Consider the following 26,071-nt stretch of genomic DNA (forward strand, 5'->3'; position numbering starts at 1 on the left):
AAAAGAACAACAAAACAAAAAAGCAAGCAAGGGTCTAGCTCAGTGAAGGTGGTGGAGGTCGGAGCAACTCCACCACAGCAGTGGGCAAGGCTTCGTGGGCCATCGTTTTCTTCAGGCAATTTACATCACTTTGGGAGTGGACATGTCTGCCTGGCCCCCGTTTCTGGTGTCCTTTCTGTGTGTGTCTGTTGAAATTCTATTCATTCTTGTGCTGCCAGGAAGCTCCCGCATGACATGTCCTCAGGAGAACATCTTTTTGGAATTGCAGTGGTAGAGGATAGTGGTTAGAGAGCAGCTAACCTGGGCTACATAATGAGAATGAGACCTCCACACCCTGCCCCTGCTTCGCTTTTTTTTGTTGTTGTTGTTTTGTTTTGTTTTATTTTGTTGTTGTTGTTTTGGTTTGGTTTTGGTGTCTTGAGACAGGCTCTCTTTGTGCAGCCCCAGCTTGGACTCACTTTGTAGACAGTCTGGCAGCTTCTTTCTTGTTCCTGTGGATGTCCCCAACCCTCTAAGAAGGCTGCTCTGGGTAGGGCAGCAGTTAAGAGGGCCCACTGCCCTTGCCGAAGACCCGGGTGGGCATGTCCCACCACAAACATTGCAGTGGGCAGGACCTCAGGGCTCAGGCACTGGACACATCACCTCATCCTCCTTGCTCTTTTGACGGGCCCAGCAGCCTCCTTGCCAGTCCTCTTACCCAGTCCTGTGGGGGCAGATGTGTATGGCCCAGCTCCTTCCTTGCCCTGTCCCCAGCACCTATCGGGCGTGAGCTGGGTGCCACAGCCACATCTCTGCGGCTGTTTCTGGGACGGTGTCCCCTGAGGATCTGTTCACGCCTCAGGAGGGACCGTGGCGCTCCTACAGCCGTTGGCCTGAGCCCCCCCACCCCCGTGTTGGAGAGAAAGGAGGCTGTTGCCAAGGACTCCAGGGGAGTGGACTCAACTCTGGTCCAGACCCAAGGCACCCAGCCCTCCTGGAGACATTGTGTGAGCCGGGCTGGGACTCCAGACACAGCCCCTGCCGCCCCACCCCAGCCAGGGTGGTGCTTCTGTGGGAAGGACTTTAAGTCCAGCTGCCAGGCCCCTGATGGGAAGAGGCAGAGAGGGCTGGCCACCATGCACAGCTCCCGCAGCCTCTGGGTGATGCTGCCGCCGCTGCTGCTGCTGCTGCTGGCGGCCGCTGGCTCCACCATGGCCCTCACGGCGGAGGAGAAGCGCAGCATGGTAGAGCTCCACAACTTCTACCGCGCCCAGGTGAACCCACCGGCCTCAGACATGCTGCAGCTGGTGAGTGTGGCCGGGTGCTCACTCTGGGATTGAAGGGGGGCCGGGCATGGCCGTCCCAAGCCCCTCTCCTTGACCCCTCTCCTGGCCTCACTGCCTGTGGTCAGTGACAGAGAGTCCTTGGTGGTAGAATGCTGGTCCTCCTAAGCAGCCCGTCCTCTAGATAAGGAAACGAGGCTGCTCTAAGGGACTTGCTCAGCCTTAACCCCTGGCTCCCCACACCAATGGCCTGGAGGGGAAGCTCTCTGTGAACGGCCTGAGAATCCCCACAGAGGAGAAAAGGAAGAGACAGCAGAGCTTGGAGAGGGCTGGGGAGGGGAGAGCGGGCCTGGGATGGGCTTTGGGGCTCACAGGTGCTCCCTCCAGCACCAGCACTTGTGGTTTAGGACATATCTGTCACCAGGTAGATGCTCCTCTGTAAAATGAGGTCACGAGCACGCCCCTACGCCCGGGCTCAGTCTCACACATGTAATACTTCATGCGGTGAGATATAAAAACACACATATAACACAAATGCAAACTATGCAACAGTGAGAGAAACGCAGGGACCTCGGGAGCCAGAGGCGGGGTGGGGTGGTGTCCAGTCTGGCGGAGGGAGTGTTATCAGATGACAGGCTCGAGGCAGGATGTCTGCTCCGGTTGCAGCTGATAAAGTGAGAGCCCCTCCCTCGCTGTTCTCCCTGAGGTCTGACTGGTCCACCCCACCCCAGCCCCAGGAACCCTCTGGTAGCCAGGAACCCCGAGCCAAGTCACACCTGGGAAATAGAGCAGCCAACCTGGGGTCCCAGCGTTTGGTAGCCTCCGCTTGTGTCCTGGGGCTTGGTGACCCCGAGGGGAGCCTTTTCCTGATGGACAGTTAGGTACGGACATCCCTGCCCTGCCGGTCAGAGAGGCTGACTGAGAACTAACTGCCCCCAGCACCACACCCATTCTCAACCCGGCTGTCCCTGGCAACCAGGAACCTCTGCCCAGTCTGAAGCCTGGATCTTTTCAGTTCTGCTGCCTGAGAGCCAGGCTCACCGGCTCCCATCTGTAGCTGTTGCTCGCCCTGCTGTCCAGGGTGCGTCTGGCTGGGGGTGTCCCCTGCCTGGCTAGCACCTGGTCTCTCTCCACCCTCAGCCTGGCTGCATGGCCTTCCTATACCCTACAACCCAGTTGCCACAGTGGCCACGCCCCCAAGTGACGAAGGAGCTGTGAGGCGGGTTTCTTGGTTCTTGTTCTCACTCTAGCCTAGTCTAGTGCCCAGGGCCACTGAATGACAGGGCCAGTGGACCTACTTCCAGGCAGAGAACCACGATGCTTGCCAGGCCACAGGCTGAGAAATCCTGGTGCTGGGACTTCGGGCATCGTTTGGAGGTTAGGGCGGGGGCAGCTTTGAGCTTGTCTCTTGGTCCTAACTACTGAAAGTACCCACAATGCCCAGCATGCCTGTCCCAGAAGGGGCATGTCTGTCTATCCCGGGGTCCTGTGGGGCACCCTAGACCCCCCTCATCCTGGTTTCTGCTCCCAGCTGTCCATCATTGCCAGAGTCCGGGGGACCACCCAGAGGAGTGGGTGGGCACCTCTGACCTTGATGCAGGGACAGTTAGGCATGGGTGCACCTTCGTGCACACCTGATAGTAAGTACGAGGTTAATTTCTAAAAACTGAATAGAGAGAGAAAACGACTAATCCAGGAGCAGCAGTGGCCTTGTCCCATCTCAGGCTCCCTGTGAGGGTTTGGGGCACCAGGACAGAGTTTAATGAAATCCAGGCCTTCCTCCTTAGTCCCTGGGGTCAGATGCTTCCCTACTTCCGTCTCCCACGCTAGCTCCCACGTCTTCTCCCTGACCCTCAGAGGCTCTCTAAGCCCAAGTGCCCTTCCCCAGTGTGTCCCCTGCGATGGCCGCGATGAGGCACTCTCACTGGAGAATGGACTTGGGGTCTGACAGCATGGGCCAGGGCAAGGCTCTGATAACTGCAAGTGAGGTGCCTTCGAGAGGTGCCCTTGGGGAGGAGGGAGCCGATGAAGGGAGAGCACCTGCCCGGGAAGCCGGAGGGAGGGCCCGGGCAGAGGGCTGGCAGCCTTGGGTGAGATCCAGGGACCTGAACACAGCCCCTCCCCCCCCCCCCCGACGTCTCTCTGGACAGCTTCACGAGTCCCAGCAGTTCCAACAGCCCAGGGGGCGTCTGAATGTAAGACACTCAATGTAAGATCACGCTTGGCCTCAGTGGCATCAATCCGACCCCTCGCGCCCCAGGGCCAGAGGTGGCGCTCTCCCATCCCACAGGGAGCAGAGTCAGAACAAGCCAGGAGTCGCCTTGCTGCGGGGTGAGGAGGCGAGGCAGCCCGTGGCTTCGGAGGTCCCGGGCCCCCCGGCCTGCGCTCACCACCCTGGCCTCCCTCTCCCTCATCCCTCGCCGCCCTGCAGAGGTGGGACGACCAGCTGGCCGACTTCGCCAAGGCCTACGCTCGGAAGTGCGTGTGGGGACACAACAAGGAGCGCGGGCAGCGCGGGGAGAACCTGTTCGCCATCACGGAGGACGACGGCGTGGACGTGCCGCTGGCCGTGGCGAACTGGTACGAGGAACGCGAGCACTACAATCTCAGCTCCGGCGCGTGCGACCCGGGCCAGATGTGCGGCCACTACACCCAGGTGACGGGCGCGGCCGGGGGGCGGGGCGGGGACGGGTGTGACGGAGGGGGCTCCCGGGGTCGGGGAGAGCCACCTGCGCGAGGGGCGGGGCCGGACCTCGGGAAGCGTGGGGGTGGGGACGGTGCTCCCCCCGCCGCGTGGTTGCGCGCGAGCGTGAGTCCGTGGCCTGGTGTGCACCTGGGCCTGAGGTGGTGGGGAGGGCACGTGCAGGTTGGGCAGGGCAGGCGGGATCTCCAGGTGGGTGGAGCCACGTGCCAGGCCAGGTGGGGTTGTTTGTGGTGGTCAGAATCTTACCCCACCTTGGAGCATCCCTAAGTAATCGCGGCGGTTGGTGCACAGCCAGAGGCCGCTCAAACCGTCGTTTTCACCTCTTTTGAAAACCTAGGGCACCCATTTGAGACTGCTCAGAAGGCAGGTGTCACAGCGCACACAGATGCAATGATTGTCCGGGTGACAGTGGACCCCGAGCGGTCCAAAGCCTTTGCAGATGCCCCACCCCATCCCCCTTTCCTGACACTGTCGCTCTTGGCATTTTCCTGTCTAAATTTCTGCTCCTAATCTGCCAAGCTGAGAAAACAAATAGACAAACTTGTTTCATTCTTGCTTTAGGAAAAAACTGCAAGAGGGCGGCGGGCAAGATGGCCCAGTGGACAAAGGCAGTTGCCACCAAGCCTGAGTAGGATCCCCTCTGTCCCAACTGAAAAAAAAAAAAAAAAGTTTCTAAAAATCACTGTGTAGGCAGAAAGCACGTGGTCACTGGAGAAAGGTTTCCAGAACCTTCTGACAGCAATTTCTGGCCTCTCCCGCTTTTGGAAAGTTCGGTCTTACTGAGTGGCGTTCCCACTGATGTCAAAGGAATTGTATTTGTATAAATAACATTTTCACTAGAAACAAAAGGAAAAAAAAAAACAAAACAAAACCAAAAACAATACCACCCACATGCCCTCCTCCCACTTTCTGTGCCTTTTCAAGCTGGTATTTTTAACCCTAATCTTAAGGAAATAGAAGCACCCGCCCAAGGTGGGAAGTTGATGGTCCCAGCACCCTCTCTGCTGGGACATCCTGGCTCACCCTCACCCAACACCCTCAGGCTAGAAGGACCGAGCTAGCTATCTCTGGCTCTGTCCTAAGCTGGGAGCCATTTTCTGCCTCAGCTGCACCTGCTCAAACAGGAGCCGGAGGGGCCATAGCTAATGCCAGCAGCCACAGCTAAGGCAAGGAAAGCATTCTGCTCCCCCTGCCTCCCTCCCCGTGGCAGGACACATCTTTTTATATTGTTGCTGTTGTTGAGAGAGGGGCTCCTGAGGTAGCCTTGGCCGGCCTGGGGCTCCCCCAGAGATCTGCCTGCCTCTACCTCTACCGTGAGTGCTGGGATTAGGGATTTAAGGAGAAGTTTTTCTAGCAGCCAGGCCATTCCCCAAAAGAGACAGAACAAGGGAGTTAGACGAGATGGGGAAAGTGTCAAAAGATTTCCTCCTTGGCTTGGGTTCCCCTCTGCCACTGATCATCTGCACAGACCTCTGTTTAAAACCTGGTTTAAAAGGACCAAGCTGGGGGTGGGATGGGGTGGGGTGGCCTTTGATCCTAGCATTTGATGGCAGAGGCAGGCGGATCCCTGTGAGTTTGAGGCTAGCCTGGTCTACAGAGAGAGAGTTCTAGGATAGCCAGGGCTATGCAGAGAAACCCTGCCTCAAAAAAGAAAACCAACCAACCAAACAAAAACCTAAGGATCTGTAGAAAGAGGCCACAGGGTGTGCCAGGGGCTTACAGGGGGAGGGGGGGACTGAGAGAGGCCTGGTGACTTCTGTGTTTGGCAGAGAGGCCTCCTGCCTCTAATCCCCTGAGCAGTTTTGGCCGGAGGCCACAGGTGTTCCAGGCTGGGTGACCAGGGCTAGATAGAAAGCTGGCTTAGAGCTCCACAGGGATGGACTGTCACCCTACCCAGGACTAACCTGCTGGGTTTGCCCTCCTTTAGGTAGTCTGGAGCAAGACTGAGAAAATTGGCTGTGGCTCCCACTTCTGTGAGACGCTCCAGGGGGTGGAGGAGGCCAACGTCCACCTGCTGGTGTGCAACTATGAGCCCCCGTAAGTGCTGAGGGGCCAGAGCCTTGGGGGAGCACAGAACATGGGGGCGGGGGTGCTTGCCTACAGCAAAGCCTTCTCCTTCAGGGGGAACGTGAAGGGGCGCAAGCCGTACCAGGAGGGGACTCCATGCTCCCAGTGCCCCCTTGGCTACAGCTGCGCGAACTCTCTCTGCGGTGAGTGGCCGAAGACAGGTGAGGTGGGGTGGGGAGGATGCAACCCAGCGCGGCTGGCTTAGAGAATCAGGGCTCCCGCCCTGAGAAGCAGAAGAGGGGCCTACGGGATGCGAGGGCTGGGACTCTCTGCCACTTTCTGCCCCCGTCCCCTCCCCACCCGCTCAGCTTAGGGACCTCATTACCCCAGTGGCAGATTTCATCCTGAAGTCCCCACAGAGGGTTGTGATCCAGAGGCTCTGAGGTGCAACGCGAGGGGGCGTGGTCTGTGGTAGAATGGGCGGGGCCTGCGACTCAGTGACCTTACTGGAGGGGCACACCCGTGGCAGAGGGGCGTGGCTGGCGCATCCCAGTGGGATACTGTGCGGCCGGGTGGGGTCCCCTTCGCAGCACTAATGCTCGGCCTTGCCAAACAGAGCCCAGGAGAAAGCCGGAGGAGGCGGAGGATTCGCCTCCGCCGGTGACCGAGGTCCCTTCCACCCTGACAACTGAGGCCCCAAGCTCCGGGGAAACCGGTACTCCGCCCCTAGCAACCTCCTTGGTAACAAATGTCGCGGGCTCCCTGGCAAAGGAGTCCTCACCTGCAGCAGAAACAGATGTCCAATTTTCCATAGCAGCGGGAGGCCACGACTCCTTGGCAACAGAGACTCAGCCTTTTTCAGTTGAGGTCCCCTCCGTTTACCCAGCTGAGGTCCCCTCACGGGATGAAGGGCCAGTTAACTTCCTCCCATCAACGCGTAGCCCGGTCCCCGACCCGATGGGCCAAGACGCCAGCGCCACCTCCATGAGTCCAGAGAAATCTCTGAATTCCAAGAAGACAAAGAAAGTAGACCCCCTACCCGAGGTCCTGCAGGAGGCTGCGCAGTTACCTACAATAGACCCAGTGTTCCTCGAGGCAGGGGCAGAGTCCAAGCTTATCAGTGAGGCATTGGCCGCAGCTCTTCCAGCCCAGGATGGTGAGGTGCAGGCCTCACCGAACCACTCTGGCCGCCCTGCCTCCACATCCCTGCCTAACTTCCCTAGAGGCTCTGCTTTGGCTAATGCCACAGGTGGGCGAACCTTGGCCCTACGGTCATCCTGGACAGGTAAGGCCCAAAGCCTTTACTTCCCTTCCTGGCTCCAGAATGCTGGCACCCTGCTGGTGCCAGTGGTTGGGACAAGGTAGAGCACGTTCCTCCCTGCCTGCAGCCTGCGCCTTGCATGGAGTGAGTGGAGGGTCAGGAGAGGCTGTTCTCAGGCTTGAGGCACACACCGCTTCCTTTCTGCAGGGGCAGAGGACCCTGAAGAGGCCGGCTTGGATCTGAAGAATTCTGGCCATGTCTGGGGTCCTTTCCTGGGATTGCTGCTGCCTCCCCTGCTGATGGCTGCCATCTTCTGAAAGGGACACTCAAGGCTAGGCCTGGTCAGGAGACTGGCCTCATGCCCATTCTGGATTCTTTCCCCAAGTTAGAAGCCAGACCTTCTGGAGCAGGTCCTGCTCTCTCTGCGCCCCCCCCCCAGCCATGCAGAGCCAGCCCAATGCCCCACCTGGGAGTGCTTCTTGACAGGGTGGAGGCAGGGGGCTGCCCTCAGCCAGCTGCAGGCTGTTCTGAGCAGTGTTCTAGTGGCCATCCATGCTTCGTTTAAGGACAAGGGGACCTTAGCCTCCTTGGGAATGTGGTCCTTCAAGTCCCTTGGGAAGAGCTGCACCAGTACCTACTGCCTTCCCAGGGCGAAGAGGTCAGCTGCCCAATTGCTGTGTTCTCCATGCTGTCCCCGGCCCCCAGACAAGATGCTGCCTGGCTAGAGGCCTTCTGGAAGGGGAAAGCTGTGGGTCCAGCTCACAGTAACCGCACGCCAGGCCCTTCCTGCCCCTTACGGCAGAGTCCTACAGAGGGCCCCACAGGATGGGGCAGGGTGGGGTGCTGTCCGCCTGCAGGCCCTAGGGCTCCTGAACCCTGAGGCTTGGACAGCAGACCGTGAGGGGGCAGGCGAAGAACAAGCCCCACCCAAGTGGGGTTCTGTGGGTGGGGAGACAAGGAGCAGGCGCCTGAGGCAATCCTGAATAAAGCCTGTCTGAGAGCCAAGTCTCGGTGCTTGCAGAAGGTGGAGCACTGTGGGAAATCGGGCCTGCCCATCCTGAGTACATCGGTCTTGAGATGCTGTTGCCATGAAAACAAGTGACAAAAGGCACCAAGTGGGAGGTTGACTTGGGCTAGGGAGGGGTCCGGGCCAGGCTAGTACTGACCTGCACCACGGCTACTCCTCTCAACAAAGATACAGACGTCACCCCTTTAAATCATACAACATGGGGCCAGTGAGAAGGCTCCTGGGTAAAGGCACTTGCTGTCAAGCCAGTGGCCCGGGTTCAGTCCCCCTGGGCCACACAGAGTCCTGAAAGGCATCCTCCAACCACCACGCAGGTGCCAAGGCACACATACCCCACCCCAACCTCTTTATTTGGGTGTTTCTGTTGTTTGAGACCGGGTCTCCACGTAGCCCCTGGCTGTGCTGGAATACTGTATGAAGACCAGGCTGGCCTCACTCGGCTCCACCTGCTTCTGCCTCCCGAGTGCTGGGATCAAAAGCGTGAGCCACCACACCTGGCTGAACAGATTCTGAAGCAATGCAACTCGGTATTTTGGAGATTCATTTGGTGTCTCTGTAGGACGGGGTGGGCATGATGACGCGTGCATGGGGGTCACAGGACAACCTGCAGGGCTATTCTACCATGTGAGTTCCGGGGTCAAACAGGTGGTCAGGCTTGGTGGCAAGTGCCGTCACCCACGGAGACAACTGGACAGCCCCACCCTGACGGTTTCAGTATACTCGTTCTCGGCCTGTGGAACTCTCGCCAATACCAACACTGTGCCTTTTCATTCCCAACAGTCGCCATACCCACCTGCGCCCATCTCCACCTGAGCCCCTCAGGCGAAAACAGCAGCTCACCTACTTCCTGTCTACCTTTCCTGTTCCTTCCTTTGAATCCATGCTAATGGGCTCACTGAGGTCTGGGGACCTCCTCTCCCTCCGCCCTGTGTCAGGCTTGGGAACAGGCAGCTTTGCCTGGGAGCCAAATCATGGGCCCTCATTTGCTGTTTTATGACTTTGGCATACTCTGACAAGCAAGCCATGTATTTTGTGAACACTTAAACATATCTTCAAGGTTCATCCATTCCGTGGCATGAATGTTCTCTTTGCTGCAAAGATGCACTGTGTGCATGGCTTGTGTGCACGTGTACAGGTCAGAGGTCAGTCTTGGCTGTCACCTTGTTTTTGTGAGATGGTCTGGCTGGGATGGCTATTGGGAATCTGTCTCCACCCTCCTCCCACCCCTCTCCCATGCTGGGGTTAGACCTGCTTCACTGCACCCAGCTTTTATGTGGGTGCTAGATCAAACTCAGCTTGTCATTTTCCTGCTGCAAGCATTTTACTGACTGAACCTTCTCCCCAGCCCCAAATGTGAGATTTTTTTTTTTTCAGGAATGTCATTTTGTTCCTTGTCTTTTGAAATATTTTCTTGGGAAAGGGTGCTGGCTTTTCTCAAAGGCCTTCTCTGTGCCTAGAGACGGTCATGTGGTCAGAGTTCATGACATCAGCTGATCTTCAGATGTTAAAGCAACTGCATTCCTGGGAAGGTCTGTTTTCTTGAGCTAGGTTGGGCCTGAGTGGTCAGGGATAAGGCCTGTGGACCAAGCAGAGCCCCCAGAGGCCCAAGCCTACCCTGGTTTCCCCGCGGCTCTTCCTGACTCTTGCCCAGCAAGGATCTCTGCTGGCATGAACGTGCCAAAGATCAGGAGTATGGGACAGAAAGGTTGCAAGAGCATAGGCACCAGCAGGGCAAGGGACAACAGCAAGGTTGAACTGTGTTCAACAGAAGACAGAGGGCAGCACCCAGAGGCCTTGAGGACCTGAAAAGTCTTCTCCCGCACTGTAAGCCATGGCTTCTGGGCCTCTTTGGGACTCACTGTGACAAGGGCTGCTGAAGGGGACAGCTCAGGTTACCACTGTCTTATTGGAAAGTCTCAAAAGGCCTGTTACAGGCCCTTCCAACTTTCCCTAAGAATAAGGGTACCCAGGAGGGCCGTCACTGGCTCCCTCAAGGATAGTCCCACTCTCTGTCATCCCTCCCTGCCCTGCTCAAGCCTACCAAACCTCTTCACAGATAGGGACTCTCACTCTAGCTCCCGGGAAAATACCTGGGAACTGAAGGCCCTCCTGAGCCGAATGGTCAGACCAATGCAAGCCTCACACTTTAAGCCAGGCGGCCTCTCAGACATTTGGGGCTCAGGGGCAAGGGCACCTCTTTGGAGACAGCTCAGGTCTGCACAGCTATGAAATAAAGGGTTCCTAAATATGAAGGTCACTGTACAAAGACGGGATTTGAGGGAGGAGCAGGAGGAAGAAAAGGGAGCCCAGCTCACGGTCAGTGTGGTGGGAAAACCCCAGGCCGACATCCTCCAGACGCTGATCTAAAGATGCTGTGGTCAGGCCTGGCCTGTTGGAGGTGTGGGACACTTCTCAGATTGCAGCCACCTGGGGTGAGGCCCTCCAGCAAAGGGAATATAAACACAAGGCTCCAAAAGCTTGCCAACAGCCATCTTCAAAAGGTGCCGAGGTGCCACTTGGTGGCTTGAGTGGAACTCTGAAAGGGCTGCCACCTCTGCGTAGAAGGCCCAAGTGCCAGTTGCTGCTCCATGAGGCGGTACCAAGCATCAACCCCGGGGGCAGAGGAGGACGTGTCCATGTCACACCCCTGGGCCCAGGCTGGCCACTCACAGACCTAAGACGCCAGCACAGGCTCTGGCGGAGATCAAAAAAATAAGAGTCTCCCACAAAAGTCCAAATCACCACCAATACATTTATTCGGAGATGGGGTCTATCTTACCATGAGGGGAGGACTAGACATTGGCCTATGTAGCCTGTGCGCACCCACACACCACACAGGTGACAGAACCCTCACACCTGGTGTCACCATGACAGACAAGCGGACGAGGGGGTCTGAGGAGTCACATGATTCCCAGTCAGGAGAAGGCACTGCCCTTGTGGCAGAAAAGTAGTGTTGAGAACAAGGGCAGAGCACAGCGCCAGGCTGCCAGCACAGGCCCAGGCATGATGGTGCCCTATTTACAAAGCAGGAGGGGGCGCTTCTGGCGGAGCGGCAGGATGAGCAGGGCTGGAGGTGGAGGGAAGCCTTGCCTGTGACCTCTGCCTCCGCTGCCTTCCTCTGCCCTTGTACAAGACAGACTCAAGTACCGCTGGGCAGGAAGGGGACCCACCTCAGCACGGCTCCCCAGGCCCCAGGCGGCCCACCTCCACCAGCCCACATCCGGACAGACACATGGCAAATATGGACATGGAGCCAGGCTAGGCTGGAGTCACCCTCAGGCATCGGAGATGATGGGTCCTCACCAGGGCCCCATAAATGTTTGGTCAGGCGACTTAGACTACTCCATGGCAAAGCAGGACCCTGACGACACCCTCCGGAAAAGCAGGCTGGAGCCACGGAAGAGCTGGCCCTGATGGGGAAGAGTAGCAGTTAGCGCCACAGAAGGGAACGCTGCCTTTTAACCGGCTCCTCCCTCCTGGTGAAGGTTTTTCTTAAACTTTTTTACTGTTACTGTGTTCATGTGGGGGTGAGGTGTGCACACATTAGGGTTCACGTGTGGACAGCAGAAGGTGACCTCGCTGACTTGTCCTCTCCTTCCACCTTAACGTGGGCTCTGGGGCTGGATCCAGGGTGTCAGGCTTGTATGGCAAGCACTGTTACCCACCGGGCCACCTCACCAGACCCCATCAAACCGATTCTCAACCCAAAGGCCACTCAGCACTCCGGGCTCCTCTTCAGGCCAGCACCTCACTTGACTCATTTGCCAGGAAAAGGCAAGCACCCGCTCCTAGCCATAAGCCTGCTCCTAGCCATAAGCCTGCTCTCTGACCACCGGGCCCCAGGAATTGGCACCAGCAGCCCCAGAAGCCATGGATGGTCTGCCAGGCCCCCACCAGAGCCAGCTGAACCCAAAAGAGTCCTATGGGGGAGGGAGTCTGGCTGCGCACATCCCGGACACCCTTGTTAACGGAGCTCTTGGGCTCTGCCACCTTCCGCCCCTTGTTTAATCCTGAAGGTCCTCACTCTGCTGCCCAGGCCGAGCTTCACACTCTCCCCTCTGCCAGAGCCTCTGGCAGCACCTACTCAGCACGCTGCAGCTGTTCCGGAAGGTGAGCAAGAACGCCTAGAGCAGGTGTCGCCCACCCCTCCCGCTCACCCACTCCTCCTGCTCACCCACCCTCCCGCTCACCTGCACACTCAGGTATTTCCAGCAGTGGATCCAGGACTTGAACACTGGGGAGTAGGGAGGGAGCCCAGCCTGCAGCCTGTGGAGGGACACGGGGACCTCAGAGGAGCCATGCCCTACGCCCACCCAACCACACAGGTGGAAGGGCTGGGAGGGCGTATCTGGATGGCTCAGCAGCCTTGACAGGGCCCAGGTGGAAGGGTACACACGTACCCACAGTTGTTCACGGCCATGAGATCTCCAACGAGCAGGAAGGGGTAGGTCAGCATGCTCACTGCAATCTGAAAAGCAGACGGGCTTCAGGGCCAGCACGCCACAGCTCCCTCGGGCCCAGAGTGGGGACATGCTGCCAACACCACACTTCCTGAGCTGCCTCCCGCCCACCCTGGCCCTTAAAGGCAGTAGGCGGGACTTACCCCCATCACAAACTTGGTGTAGCTGCGGATGGCCAGGGCCTGGCTGAACTGCTGGGACAGAAAGGAAGCAAGGTTTGTTTACCACAGAGACGTCAGGGGCAGACTTCAGCCCAGTGGTACCCTTGCCGTGCCTCATCTCACCCTCCACACCCCCTTTCCGGGACAGCTCTTCCTGTGTCCTCCCCATTAGGCCGGCTGAAGGGGAACCGGAAGGGCTCTGGGGAAGCAGGATCATTTACCACCTTGCGTGGCAACCCCACAGGACCCAGAGCTCCCAGGACTGTTTGACACCTCTCCTAGCTTGGCACGGTCACAACCCGGTGAGAGATTCCCAAATGAGAAGATAAGCTTCCACAGAGTGTCCTGGGGCAGAGCCCAGTTCTGGGCATGAAGTGTGAGGTCACCCTGAACTACTGCCACCCCCACCTCTTCATGTGACCACAGCGCCTGCCCACCCACAGGGCCCAGGGTAGGACAGAGCTGCTGGCATGTGTCAACATCACTGCAGATGAGGGTGCATCTCCACAAACCACTCCAATGCGCAAGCACCGAAGGGCAGGGAGGTTTCACCCACACAGGCCACAGGGCTGCCAGTCTCCTCGCAGGCCACCGCCGGGGTTGCTAGCCCGAGCCAACAGACACCCCCTGGACCATGAATGACCCCTCCCCTATTCCCCCAGGCCTGGCCTTCCCGCTGTCAGAAAGCCTGGCTTCCAGAAACCCTAGGCCAGTGAGGGTCCCTAATCTCTATCTTGGTGGCAGAACTCATCAGTGTGCCCAGGCTTTCCGAGCCATACAGGTGAGGTCTGCAGACCCCAGCAGCCAGAGCAGGCCGAGGCCAGATGGCACCGCCCTGGCCCAGGATCTTATACCCATGTTGTTCCCCTTAACAATCAGAGCTGTCAGGACCGAAGGTCATGATGCTCGGGAAAGGCATTGGGGGTGATTTTGCTTTTGAAACCAGAGTCTCCATATATAGTCTGGAGTAGCTTTGACTGTACAATCCTCCTGCCTCTACCTCCAGAGGGCTGGGATTACACTGGCTGGCCAGTGGGTTGTTGTTTTTTTTGTTTTGTTTTGTTTTAATTATTTTTTTATTCTCATTTTATATGCATTTGTGTTTTGTCTGCATGTATGTCTATGTGATGTATGTCTGTGTGAGGGTGTTAGATCTTGAAGTTACAGACAATTGTGAGCTGCCATGTGGGTGCTGAGATTTGAACCTGGGTCCTCTGGAAGAGCAATCAGTGCCCTTAACCACTGAGCTATCTCTCCAGCCCTGGGTTGTTGGTTTTTTTTTTTTTTTGAGACAGGGTTTCTCTGTGTAGGCCTGGCTCTCCTGGAACTCACTCTGTAGACCAGGCTGGCCTCAAATTCAGAGATCCACCCGCCTCCGCCTCCTGAGGGCTGGGATTACAGGCGTGCGCCACTACCGTCCAGCTCACAGTGGTTTTAAACGCACAGACTATGATGGTTAAAACTCTGGCTATTAGCCGCTCACTCTCCTGTACTGAGGAGTTTCGGCTAACCCGAGCCCCACTTTTAACACTTCAGGGTCGGAAGTGTCTTTAACTTCCCCTCAGGAGGGGTCAGTGTGATCTCATCTCCCCAGCTCCAGGGACAATTAGGGGGCCCCTCTCATCCCTGGGTCAAGAAGAACCCAAGCCCCAGCCTGTCCCAGACCCTGGCCATCAGCACACAGAAAGAAAGGCAAGCCCTTGTTCCAACCAACCTGGGAACCTGGATTCTGGTCGTTCCCCAGCCCCCCGGGGGTGTCACTCACGCTGTCGTCCACCAGGTAGGCATTGATGAAGTGGGCCAGCAGGTTACAGCCCCACAAGAAAACCACATCGCCCAGGAGGTGCGGGATTAAGCCGCTAAAAAACAAGGTGAGCAGAGATGAGCAGGGGAGAGACGGAGAGGCGGGCAGGCTGCGCCCGGCGGACGCCAGCAGCACCGAGGCCCAGAGTCGGGGAGGGGCCCGGAGGGAGCAGCTCTGGTGGTCCTCCTCCCGCACGGAGGTCTCAGGTCACAAACTAGTGAGGGGTGTCGCAAGCTGTTTTCAATCTGCAGAAGCCCTGGTGTCCCCGTGTGAGAGCGGTCACACCCGGGAAATACAGATCACAAAGGAGTGCCTGCTTCTCCTGGTCTCCGCTCCAAACAAGTTTCGGGGAGCTGCCCAGGGCCTGCCCTCTCCGTCCTGGGCGCTACACCAACCATGCAAGCGCTTGCAAGGGCTGCTACCCTGCACGGCGCCGGCCTTGAGGGCAAGCCACTCTCTAAGTCCGGATCCCAGCCCCGTGAGGGTGGCCAAAGAGGTGGCCCGGCAGTCTGGAGCAGTTGCTGCTCTTGCAGAGGACCTGGCTCAGCACTGGCCCTGGGGCCCTGAGGCTTCCTTTGGCCTCCGTGGCTCCCCTGTACATGTGGTACACATAAACTCACACAGGCACACACATAAAAGCAACACACACATAATTTTTTTTTAAATCCCTTATCTCAAAGTCCAAAAGAGTGTTAAGCGGTGCCACACCTGTGTTCACACATCTTCCTTCTCCGGGGGGTGCTCTCCGAGGCTCTAACCTATGTGCGTCCCTCCCCCAGTCACCAGAAGTAAGATGTGCTGAGTGGGCCGCCAGGCACAGAGCTGTCATGCCTGGGCAGTGGAGTCAAGGGCTGCTGTAGCAGGCATCCGAACCCAGGTTCGTCTGCGTATATGGATGTATAGAGACTAGAGACGGGTGTGTGAGCCCGGCCACCGTGCTCATTTGGAGCCGTCTTCTGCACTGAGATGCCAGCAGCGGCCGGGCTGTCTCTCAGGCCAGTTCTGCACTCCTCAAAATGCTAACAATCCCAGGGGCAGAATCACCTCCACTGAGAAACATACTCTCTGTCTCTCTTTTCCAAGTCATGTCCTGACTAACCCACAGATCACAGACCATCTGACAAAGTAGGAAGATCACGGCTCAAGAACGGTTAGCGTGGAGCCTGTGTCAGTCTGCCGTGCCCATGACCTCCTAGGCCACCGCCTAGACCTTCAAACAGCGAAACAAAAGCTGCACCTGTTATCTTGGCTTCTCCTGAAGCTCATTCCTTCTGAACAGTGTTTATGCTCTGAACTTTCTTCGTGGGTGAAGTAAGCTGGGCACAGGGCCAAGAGGAGCTGCTCTGTGGCCCTAGGGAAACCATGTGCCCAGAGACACATGCCTCTGCTAACACGGGGCTTTTCTGACTTGTCAAGAGAAGCCAGGAACATGGATTTCTGTGCAAATGGTCTTGACCATTCAGTGTCCAATGACTGTCAAAACAGACCACTGGCTGGAGGCAGCGTGTGGCGGCCAGGGCCCAATCCTTAGTCCAAGACCCAGCTTGACAGCCACCTGTGGCAATGATGTCAGGGACTATGCAGTGCTCTGACTTCTGAAGACCAGCTCTGCGTCCCTGGCAACCCCAGGCCTGGACGGGCCTGGCAGAACTGTGTAGCTCACCTCCTCAGCATGGCGTGTGTGTGTGTGTGTGTGTGTGTGTGTGTGTGTGTGTGTGGTGCTGGCTGCTGAGCCCAGGCCCTCACGCACGCCACGCACACACTCTGCCGCCAAGCCTTGCCCAGGTCCACTGTCACTTAGGCTGTGACCTGAGAGGGCTGGGCAGCTCTGGTCCCTAACATGCTACAAAGCGCATCACAGCTGGCTAGCAGCCGCTCCGCTGGGGCACACGCGTGGTTAGTGAAGGTCAGCAGCTGGGCCGGAGGGAGGGAGATCACACCTGTTAGTGGAGCCACATGGCTGTGACAGGGGATAGACTCACGTACACAAAGAATCCCAGCAGCCCCTCCTCCTTGAAAATCTTCCCAATGGAGCTCAGCACGCCGCTGCGGAGGAAGACAGAGACAAGGTCACCTGGTCACCCAGCAGAGGGCCACTGTGCAGCCCTACTCAGAGCAGCAGGCGCTAACCAGGATGGGAAGTCTGTCACCAGGAAGAGCGCGAGGGGATAAGAAAGAGCTTTCTTCTGGGGGGAGGTAAATTTATAGCAATTGTGGAGACTGGGACGCAACAACCCCTGGACCTAGGACCTTGGATTCCCTTTCCTGGCCCCGGTGCTCATCTGTCACGAGCCAAGCAAGCTCCTAGCAAAGGCCCTGAAGGCCAGTGACACCAGGAAGGTTGGAAGGCGGAAGGGACCACCTACACGGGGCAGGCACACTGCAGCTGAAGGCTTTGCATCAACCAGGAACAAAGACTCCACCCCCCCACCCCCACCCCCGCCCAAGCCTGGGGTCTAGAGCCCTGCAGTGCAGCCTGCTGGAGGTGAGAGGGCAGGCTGTGGCTTCCCTGCCCCACGCCCCCGTCTGTGACCTGTGACTGGAGAGGTCGCCCGGCCCACAGAGACCCTGTGAGGCCCAGGTGGAAGCAGCAGGCACATGTATATGCCTGGCCGGTTAGAGCTGGTCCCAGGCTCCTAGCCTCACCACACCCTGTGTTCTTCCCATGACAGTGGCCTGACCCACTGGGGTTTCAGCCAAGCTGTCCCCTCAGGCCATTTACCAACCTCATATTTCAGTCTGGAGAATCAAGCAACTCCCGTGAGTGAACCCAAAGCCAAGTATCCTGGCTTCGGGAAAACAACCGAAGCCAGGAAATGGCAGAGGAAAAGGCTCAGGCCTCTTGGCATGTGAGGAGTCGGCAGCTTCTCAGTAGAGGGTGAGAAGAACAGGAAGCTAGGTTTGGGGAGCCTGAGATTGTGGCAGCCCAGGAGGGGACCCCGCTCACACCTAGCCCAGGCAGACTCCAGCACAGGGCATCGAGGCTCTTCGGCCCCTCTGCAAGGAGCCACGGCTCATTTGGAGGATCAAGTGAGGGAGGGACAAAAGAAGCCTCCCAAGTGAGGCATCGATGGAGCGAAGCCCAGTGAGAGGGCTACAGAGACACCCAAGAATTACCTACCTGTACTTGGCTTCCCGTCCCACAAACTGCACCATGCAGCGCATTGAGATGACTGAGGAAAGAGAAAGCACTGGGGTGACCTGGGGGCCAACGGCTCAGCACCCTGACCCTGCGTGTCCAGCGCAAAGTCGGCCTTTTGCCATACAACTTGGAGGAAGGCCCAGCGCCATGGTATCATCTCTGCCCGGGGAGGGCACCAGCCAGTCTCCTATCACCCCCTGCCCCTCCCCAGCCCCCACCCCCCACTTGTACCATGGTGGGCTCGCTGCAGCATCCTTACCATGTAAGGGGTGGGCCAGCATGCGTGACACGCACTGCATCATCATCTCATAGGATGTCTGCCGAGGAGGAGGGTGGGGTGCCATCAGGCCTCAGTCTACCAAGGATGCTGCCCACCCCACCCCTCCCTGAGGGATGCTGCCATCCTGGCCAGAGCTGCTTAAAGCATGTGTTAGGGAGGGAAGTCCCCTGCAGTGTCCAGCTAAGATGTCTTCCACCTAGGCAAGCATGAGGACCCAGCCAACTGGAGATGAGAACTCTCGTCTCTGACCCTTGACACTCACCTCCTTTACAACTTTCTTCAGTGAAGTCTTCATGTCATCCTTGTTGGAAACCTGCTCCATCTCATCTGGGGGGAAAACCTGACCACAGACACGCCATGAACCTCAGGTGAATGCCTGAGGGACACTGGGTACTGCGTCCATTGTCTGGGCTGTCAGTAACCACCCGGCTTGGGGGACCGGGTGGGAAAGGCACCCTCATAGCTGCCACAGCTATGGGAGAGAGGCTGGAATGTGGGGCAGCGGGCCTCCCAAGCACGAGCCCGGGCCACGCACTGAGGTCTGCACGGGGAAGTGGGGCCCAAGCCGCAGGCTGCATCTGACAGCGACTGCAGCCTGAGGGGGGCCTGCAACCTCTCACCTTCTTCATGCTGCCCCGGGTCACAGCGGACAAGGCGTTGGACATCAGGCGGGGGCTCAGGCCCCGGAACAGCCCTATTTTCCCATCCACCTGCACGATGTACTTGGCTGTAAGGAGGCAGAGGGAGCCGGGGTCACACCCAGCCCAGGACACCGCTGCTGGACCACACACCCAGACCAGCGCTTCCCAATCACTGCGGAGTGCAGCCAGGGGGAGTTGTGTCCAGGGCCCAACACGGGCCAACTCCAGTCCCAAGTGTCATCTGACCTGTCTCTTTTGGTAAAACGTCCCAGCGTTCTTCTGACAAATAAGCCCACTGGACTTCTTGCTTGCTTTCTTTCTTTTCCTTAGCTTTGAAAACTACTTGGCAAACTCAACTGTCGTTTCTCAACTCAGCAGCTGGAATGCTGTAATCCAAAACCAATTTCAGCTGCTTATAAAGTGTTTTCCTTGGGGTGGGGGTGGGGTGCCCACAGGCAGTGGTGACCTTCCCTGCCTAAGGGAGGGGAAAGGAAGGGGATGGGAAGGCAGGCCTCAGGGGGTCTCCAGGCCACACTGTGGCCAGGACACCCCGCCCCTGGCACCTGCTGGCTCCTGTTAGTAAGGAACAAGGCAGAAACAGAGACAAACAGAAACAGAGTGGCACTGGGGGAAACCCTTGGTGGCCAGGTGACAAAGGGGACTTCCTGTTTCACTGGCGTATTTCACATCCAGTGTGTGACATGTCTGCCACTCCCTATTTCACATTTGACCCTCGTTCAAGAAGGTGATGTGTCTCTCTACACCCTGGAAGCCAGAAGAACACTCCCTCAGTGTGATCCTCTTTCAGGCCTGTGACGTCAACAGTGACGAGCGAGCACACGTGCCCTTTTCTCCTCTGCAGTGTCTCTGCCAGCGTGACTCCATATCACACTCAGCAGGGCCTTCCAGGGACAGGGCAGTGCACCTGTTACCTGTACAACAGCTTCCTGGGAAGGGGGCCAGGGAAGAAAGGACTGGGGAGGGGGGAGAGGCCTGAGGGCTGGGGGCCAGGCAATGACTCAGGGCAAGGCTGCCCTACTCTAGACTGAGGGCCAGGCTCAGCAGAGGCTCCGACAGAACCAGCTAGGATTTGCCCACTTCAGTGAGCTGTTAAGTGGAAGGAGAGCACTGTCCATAGAGGCCCTTTCAGAAGCCCCCCCCCATCCCACCACCCCAGAGCCAGAACCTGCAAACCCCTAGAAATTGCAGCCTTACACCACAGAATGTCCACAGCTGTGGGGCTCTCCACAGCGCAGGGCGGGGAGCAGACACTGGCCAGACAGTCCTAGATGGCCAGACAGCCAGGCACTTCCTGACTCAGGCGCAGCCGGCGTCCAGAAGCGCCCAGCAGACATCTGCTCTTGACACCTGACCTGCAACATTTACAAAGCCTGGGTGGGGGCGCCTTGGAACCCGGCTCATGCTTACAGGAGGCCCTTGGATGAGGTCAGGATGGTCCCATGTGGGCAGGCATGACCGGGAGTCCTTCCTAACGGCGCCACTGTAGGCAGATCTGAGAAGGCCAGGTCGCCACAGGTCTGAGCTCATTATCTCTGTGCACAATGGTGGGTGGGGGCGTTCTATTTATACCGTTCCCCTCTTCCCCTACACCAGCCATCTTAAAATAAATGCAAAACACTTTTCCCCACAAAATGGCCCATCCTGCCTGGCCCTAGACCGCGCACTCCAAACTGAAGGCAAAATTGGAAAAGAACCCGAGCTGTGATTCTGCCAACAATGAGCCTGCGTGCTGGAGAAGGTGGCTCAGAGGTCAGCCACCAGGTTATGCAGCAGGGAAACTTGCAGAGAACATTCTAGACTAGCCAAATGGGGAAGAGAAGAAGGGAAACAGCAGAGTGGGTCCAGAATGGGGCTTGGGCAGTGAACTCAAAAAGGCACTTTAAGGAAGTGCCTAGGGGAGACCCCTGTGCCAGCAGAAGGGGACAGGGAGACGAAGCTATGGCAGACCCTGCCATGGCCTAGCCAGCTGTCACCCACAGGCCTGGGGACAAGAGTGTACACAGAGGTGGGCGTCTGGTCAGAGAGCTCCCCGAGAGGACTTGGTGAGGAGCCTGAGCCCAGTTAGTGCGGCACAGTGGCGCTGAGCACCCTCAGGCTCCCACCGGACTCCTGCTGCCTTGGGCCACTCTTGGGCCCCTCCCAGGAGCTGGCTCCTGGCACAGGACTGCACAGCAGCTTCCCGGGGCGGCTGGGCCTGTGGCACTCACCATAGGTGAAGAAGCTCGGCAGATAGAGGACCTTCCTTCCCAGCACATTGGTCCCAAGGGTGGGAGGCATCGGCTCATGACCCACCTTCAGAATCAACAGGAGACAAGAGGAAGGGTCACTCGCTGCTTCTGGGCTCCACCTCCCACCTCCCGGGAGCAGCAGCTGGTCTCCCTTCATCGATGCCTGGTCCTGGGTCTCAACCTGGCCTCATTCTAAATCCCACTCTGTGCACAACCTCAATGCTGGAGGACCTCAGTGCACAAACACCCTTTCGTTTTATTATTTAAGAGCCCTTTACTAGCCCATTTCTACGCACTATTACTGTGTGCACGATGGGAGCATGGGACACAGTGCATGTGTGGCCGGAGGAAAACCATTGCCGAGTTCATGCTCTCCTTCCACCCTTAGGTGGGCTCCAGGGATGGAACTAGGCTGCTTTATGACATTTGGCTTGTTTTGGGTTCCTGTTTGTGTTTGTGCGTGAGTACGCACATCCATGGCGTGCGTGTGGAGGTCAGAGGACAACTTGCATGAGCTGGTTCTCTCCTTCCACCTTTGGATTCAATTCCAGTCATCAGGTGCCTTTGGCAACAGGTGTCTTTACCGACGGAGTCATTTCACTGGCCCCAAAACACACACTGAAAACATTTTTTGACACTAACTGTTGCATACGTGTGTGCACGTATCTGGAGGTCAGAGGACAGTGTGCAGGAACTGAGTCCCATTCCGTCCTGTGGGCTCTAGGGATTTAACTCAGGCTATCCATCACACTTGACAGCAAGTGTCTTTACCTGCTGAGCCAGTTTGCTGACCAGAGGCCCCCATTTTTTAGTGCTTTGTTCTCCTCTGAGAATAAATCTGCTGCCTCTCATCTTCAGGACAAAAGCTCATTCCAGCCTGAGTCCCAACACAGTGACAGTGACCCAGACTTTCGGCTCCAGGCTTTAGACAGCTCTGCAGCCACCTACCCGCAAATTCCTCTAAGCCTATTATAAATACCTACCCCCTCCCGCACACCGTCCCTGCCAGTCCCAGGTTTGGCAAGTGTTGCGTTAAATCCACCTGCAGGGCTGTTTTAATCTCAACCAACCTGTATCGCTGGGACAAAATGACCCTCATTTCCACAGCCTCTATAGCCCTTCGCTGGATGGCAGCGCGTTATAACCGAGTACCTGCCAATCCCACAGGTGGGCAGTTAGAGGGAGTGGGGTGAGGGCAACCTCCCCTGGCACAAGGGAGCACAACAGCCTTGTGCCCTCAGCACAGGTGGGAGCAGCACTTGCTGGATGCAGCAAAGGACAAGACCCGTAGGGTAGTAGGAGGCCTGGCCTTGTGGCCTGCGCTGGGCCCTTTGCTGGCTGCTGCTTTTTTTCCTTCATTAGCAAGGTGTTTCATCAAAGTTCACATTATACCTGTGGACACTGAGACACACTGAAGATGACCGATTGTGAATGTTTTCAGTCTATTTATTATTACTGTGTATGTGGGGGTCAGAGGACAACTCTGGACTTGGGTTTCCTCTTGCCACCTTTGTTGCTTTATTATTTATTTGTTTGTTTCTTGTTTTCTTGAGACAGGGTTTCTCTGTGTAGTCCTGGCTGTCTTGGAACTCTCTCTGTAGACCAGGCTGGCCTCTAACTCACAGAGATCCGCCTGCCTCCGCCCTACAAGTGCTGGGATTAAAGGCGTGCACCGCCCCTGCCTGGCTGCCACCTCTGTCCTAAGTGCCAGGGATTGAACTCATACCCTCAGGCTTGAGCAGCAAGTGGCCTACCTGCTGCTAATCCATTCACAGACCCAGACTGTACATCTTAAAACCTCTTTATTGTGAGGCCTTTAAAAAAGAAAAAGAAAAAAAGCAGCTCATAAGGGCTTATCCAGGAAAGAGTCAGCGACCCAGGCAGACAGCTCTCCCGTCGAGAGTTTTTCCTCCAGGTACGAGGTCAACACCATTGTCTTAAGTGGTGGGTGCTCCTTCCTTTGTGCTCCCAACGTCAAGCCCCAGGCCTCGCTCTTGTGCTGTCTTCCCCAGTCTTACTACAACTCCAACCTAACCCTGAAACCCAATGGCCTCAATGGCACATCCTCATGGCTCCCAAATCTGCCCAGTCTATTTTCTTACTGTCCACTGGGTTACCAAGGGCACACTGCTAACCACGGTCAGATTCTAGTTGACTTGTTCCCAGATCATGCTCACCCAGATGTGCCTCTAAGTGCCCTGACCACAGGCAACACTGTGACCCGACAGCTAGTACCAGCAGATCCAGCTCACTGCCTCCAAGCCTGCGCCTTCCATCCTAACACCCACGTGTTTTGATCTAAGGTACATTTGTGTCCCTCAACACGGGCAGACCCCACCTAGTCCTGCACACCTGCTCCCTGAGAAAGACAGTCTGTCACTGTTATTACTTTGTTTTCAGCGTTGCTAGGACTGACAAGAGTTCTGCCCATTAAGCTCTCTCCATGAACAGAGCTCTCTGGTTCAGCCCCCCCCCCCCACACACACACCATTTGGTTCTCATCACCCTTTGGGCTCCTTCTTGCTCTCCAGATCCTTTTCCAAAGCCTTTCACATCAATCTTCTTCTTCTCAACCCTGCTTTCTAATGCCACCGTGGTCCCAATGATAAGCCGCTCCCCCGTTACCCCCCCCACCCATTGGCGCTCTACCTGCCATCCTAAGGTCCAGCCTCCAGTTCTCACCCCCTCAGCTCCAGCACCCCTGCAGCCCAGCTCAGGTACCTCCAAAGCCGACACCTGCTGTGGCTGCAATCCTAATGTTGTAAGCACACACCCACGCCACAGACAGGTCAGCCAGCTCCAAATCTCAGGCACAATTTGATACCCAATGGCCCTGACTGCATCTCCTCATTCCTTGTCACACTTACAGACAGACTCTTTTATCTATTGCCCCCCAGAAAACAGATTTTATCTGTTATCCCCATTCCTCAGACCCCAGGGCTTCAGTGACTCCCATTCTTAAGGCCCTCTCATTCCAAACACATTTCTAATCCTCTCAGTTCTACAGCAAGGACAGTAAAACCCCACATCCGCTTGCTTTAAATCAAACCTCAGAGCTTAGCTGGGTCTCCACCTCAATTCCCACCACCCATCCTCCTCTCTTCTGGAAAATTCTAGACTACGTCTTTGGATATCAGTCTGAGCCTGAACCACGCCAATCAAAACTGTCCCCACCTCCATCACACAGACCCAATTATGCCAAATGCACACCTCCTACCAACCCAATCCCTCCTCCCCTCTTCACCCTCCCCTCATCCTCTTTTGGACTGAACTGCTGGAAGCAGGCAAAATCCTTAAGTGCCCAAGCATCCTTGGGTCCAGATGTCCCTACCTTTGCTCCAGCCTTTGCCAGCCCTTATCTATTGTGCCTGTCCCCACTCCCTCCCGCTCTACCCATTCCCAACCCGGGCAGACACCATCACTCCCTTCCTCCCCTAAATGCGTCATCCCCTTCCCCCTAAAAGCTGCCTCCTGGCTCCCCTCTCCAGGCACAGCGCTACCACCGCTCCACTCCCCGCCACTGCGGAGGCCCCTCCTCCCAGCAAATCTGTCGTCGCCATCAAGCCCACAGGCCCCTCACAGTAAACCGATAGCTCTTCCCTGCTGCATTCTTTCCCTCCTATATTTCTGGCCCTAGTGCCCACTCCTTTGTCCCTCAAAGCACTCGTATCCACCACTATAAATCCAGAGTCGGCGGTCTTCTGCCCCAGATGTAAACACTTAGCTTCCGTCCCGAGCCTTCCTCTCTTCCATCCACCAGAACTTCCCGGCTCTCCCCGCAAACCCATTCATTACCCTTCGGACTCTCAAGCTCACTGCCTCCGACAATTTATCTCCTACATCTCATCACCCCTCCCTGCACCCCCAATCCCTTCCTTCCCCATGTCTGTCTGTCCCTTCCCTCCCTCCCTGCACCCCCAAATCCCTTCCTTCCCCACGTCTGTCACTCAGATCCCTGAGCCCCCTCCTGCACCCCCAAATCCCTTCCTTTCCCACGTCTGTCACTCAGGTCCCTGAGCCCCCTCCTGCACCCCGACACCGCACACCCCATCGCCATCCTCCCGCGGCGCCCCCGGCCCCACCTGGATCAGCAGCTTCACGTAGAGCAGCGGATGGCTGAGAGCGGTCACGCCCGCGCCCAGCGCCACGAACAGCGCCTCGGTGGTCGGGGCGTTGTCCCCGGGGCCCGGGCCCCCCGCGCCGCCGTCCATCCTGCGCGCCGACGGCTGAGCCGCGGGCCGAGGGTGGCGGGGGTGCGCGCGATGCGCCGGCGGAGGGTCCCGAGCGCGGGCCTCCACTCCCGCCGGCGCGCCGCCGCGAGCTCCCGCACCAGCTCCGGCTCCCGCCATCCCCGCGGCGCCGCCGGGAGCCCAAGGCGCCACTTCCGGGTCTGAAGCCCCCATGGCGCCGGGCGTCGGGGTCACTCCCCGTCACGTGGTGGCGGTCACGCCCCCTCCGTCGTCAGGGGGCGGGGCCGCGCCGCGCCGCTGGCGTTGGAGGGAGGGGGCGTAGCTGGCGGGCGAGCGGGACTGGGCGGAGCTTCGTGGCCAGGCCCCGCCCCGCCAGGGCCCCTTTCTCCGCAGCTCGGGGCCCGCCCCTTTGCGGATCGGGCCTGTCACCGCAGCTGACGGGGCTCTGCGGCCTGCGACCTCCCTCTGCACCCCTCCAGCGCGCTCCCCGGCCCGAGCAGAAGCCCCTCAGGGGTGGGAACACTTCTTGCTGGGTACTCACACGGGCCCCGGTGCTGGGTGCGTTTATTTACTAAATAACTAGGCCCGGAGTAGCTCTGGTCGAGTGCCCGCAGCACAGTGCTACGCAGCTTCTTACCGCCACCTGCTCCGGCGAGTGTCCTGTTCCCGCCTCTGAGCAAGCACCGCAGCGCTCTGCCCAATAATAGAGTTTTCCCTAGAGTCAGCAGGGATCCGGACCCCGTGCTGCCCTTACCCTGTTGCTAGTTCGTGAGGAAGGTCTTTAGAAGAGTCAGAGGTCTGCATCCCTTCCTGATTACCCATGGGGGGGAAAACATCACCAAGCGCGGCGGTGGTGGCGCACATCTTTACTCTCGGGGCCAGA

At 57.6% G+C, this 26,071-nt stretch overlaps 2 protein-coding genes across 5 annotated transcripts; one reads left to right on the plus strand and one right to left on the minus strand.

The window, feature by feature from the left end:
* Nucleotides 1-1,054: 1,054 nt before the first annotated feature.
* Pi16 (peptidase inhibitor 16) lies at nt 1,055-8,234 on the plus strand. The gene is made up of 6 exons (XM_021633432.2): nt 1,055-1,286; nt 3,694-3,918; nt 5,894-6,003; nt 6,088-6,176; nt 6,590-7,258; nt 7,442-8,234. The coding sequence occupies exons 1-6, from the start codon at nt 1,116-1,118 to the stop codon at nt 7,549-7,551; spliced, it is 1,374 nt and encodes a 457-aa protein (XP_021489107.1). The 5' UTR covers nt 1,055-1,115; the 3' UTR covers nt 7,552-8,234.
* Nucleotides 8,235-10,993: 2,759 nt separating this feature from the next.
* Nucleotides 10,994-25,523, minus strand: Mtch1 (mitochondrial carrier 1). Of its 4 annotated transcripts, none has more exons than XM_021633443.2 (12): nt 25,081-25,523; nt 20,978-21,062; nt 18,729-18,835; nt 18,371-18,448; nt 18,088-18,145; nt 17,808-17,859; nt 16,673-16,732; nt 14,648-14,741; nt 12,865-12,912; nt 12,662-12,729; nt 12,452-12,527; nt 10,994-11,671 (listed from the first exon to the last, which is right to left on the minus strand). In XM_021633443.2, exons 1-12 carry the CDS (start codon nt 25,399-25,401, stop codon nt 11,600-11,602), a joined length of 1,119 nt encoding a protein of 372 aa, XP_021489118.1. In that variant the 5' UTR covers nt 25,402-25,523; the 3' UTR covers nt 10,994-11,599. The 4 variants fall into 4 exon arrangements, with proteins under 4 accessions (XP_021489118.1, XP_021489116.1, XP_060225173.1 ...); XM_021633441.2 differs by having other exon boundaries at nt 14,597-14,741; XM_060369190.1 differs by having other exon boundaries at nt 12,865-12,915; nt 25,081-25,416.
* Nucleotides 25,524-26,071: the final 548 nt, after the last annotated feature.

This window comes from Meriones unguiculatus, chromosome 16 (assembly GCF_030254825.1).
Source record: "Meriones unguiculatus strain TT.TT164.6M chromosome 16, Bangor_MerUng_6.1, whole genome shotgun sequence".
Classification (NCBI taxonomy): domain Eukaryota; kingdom Metazoa; phylum Chordata; class Mammalia; order Rodentia; family Muridae; genus Meriones; species Meriones unguiculatus.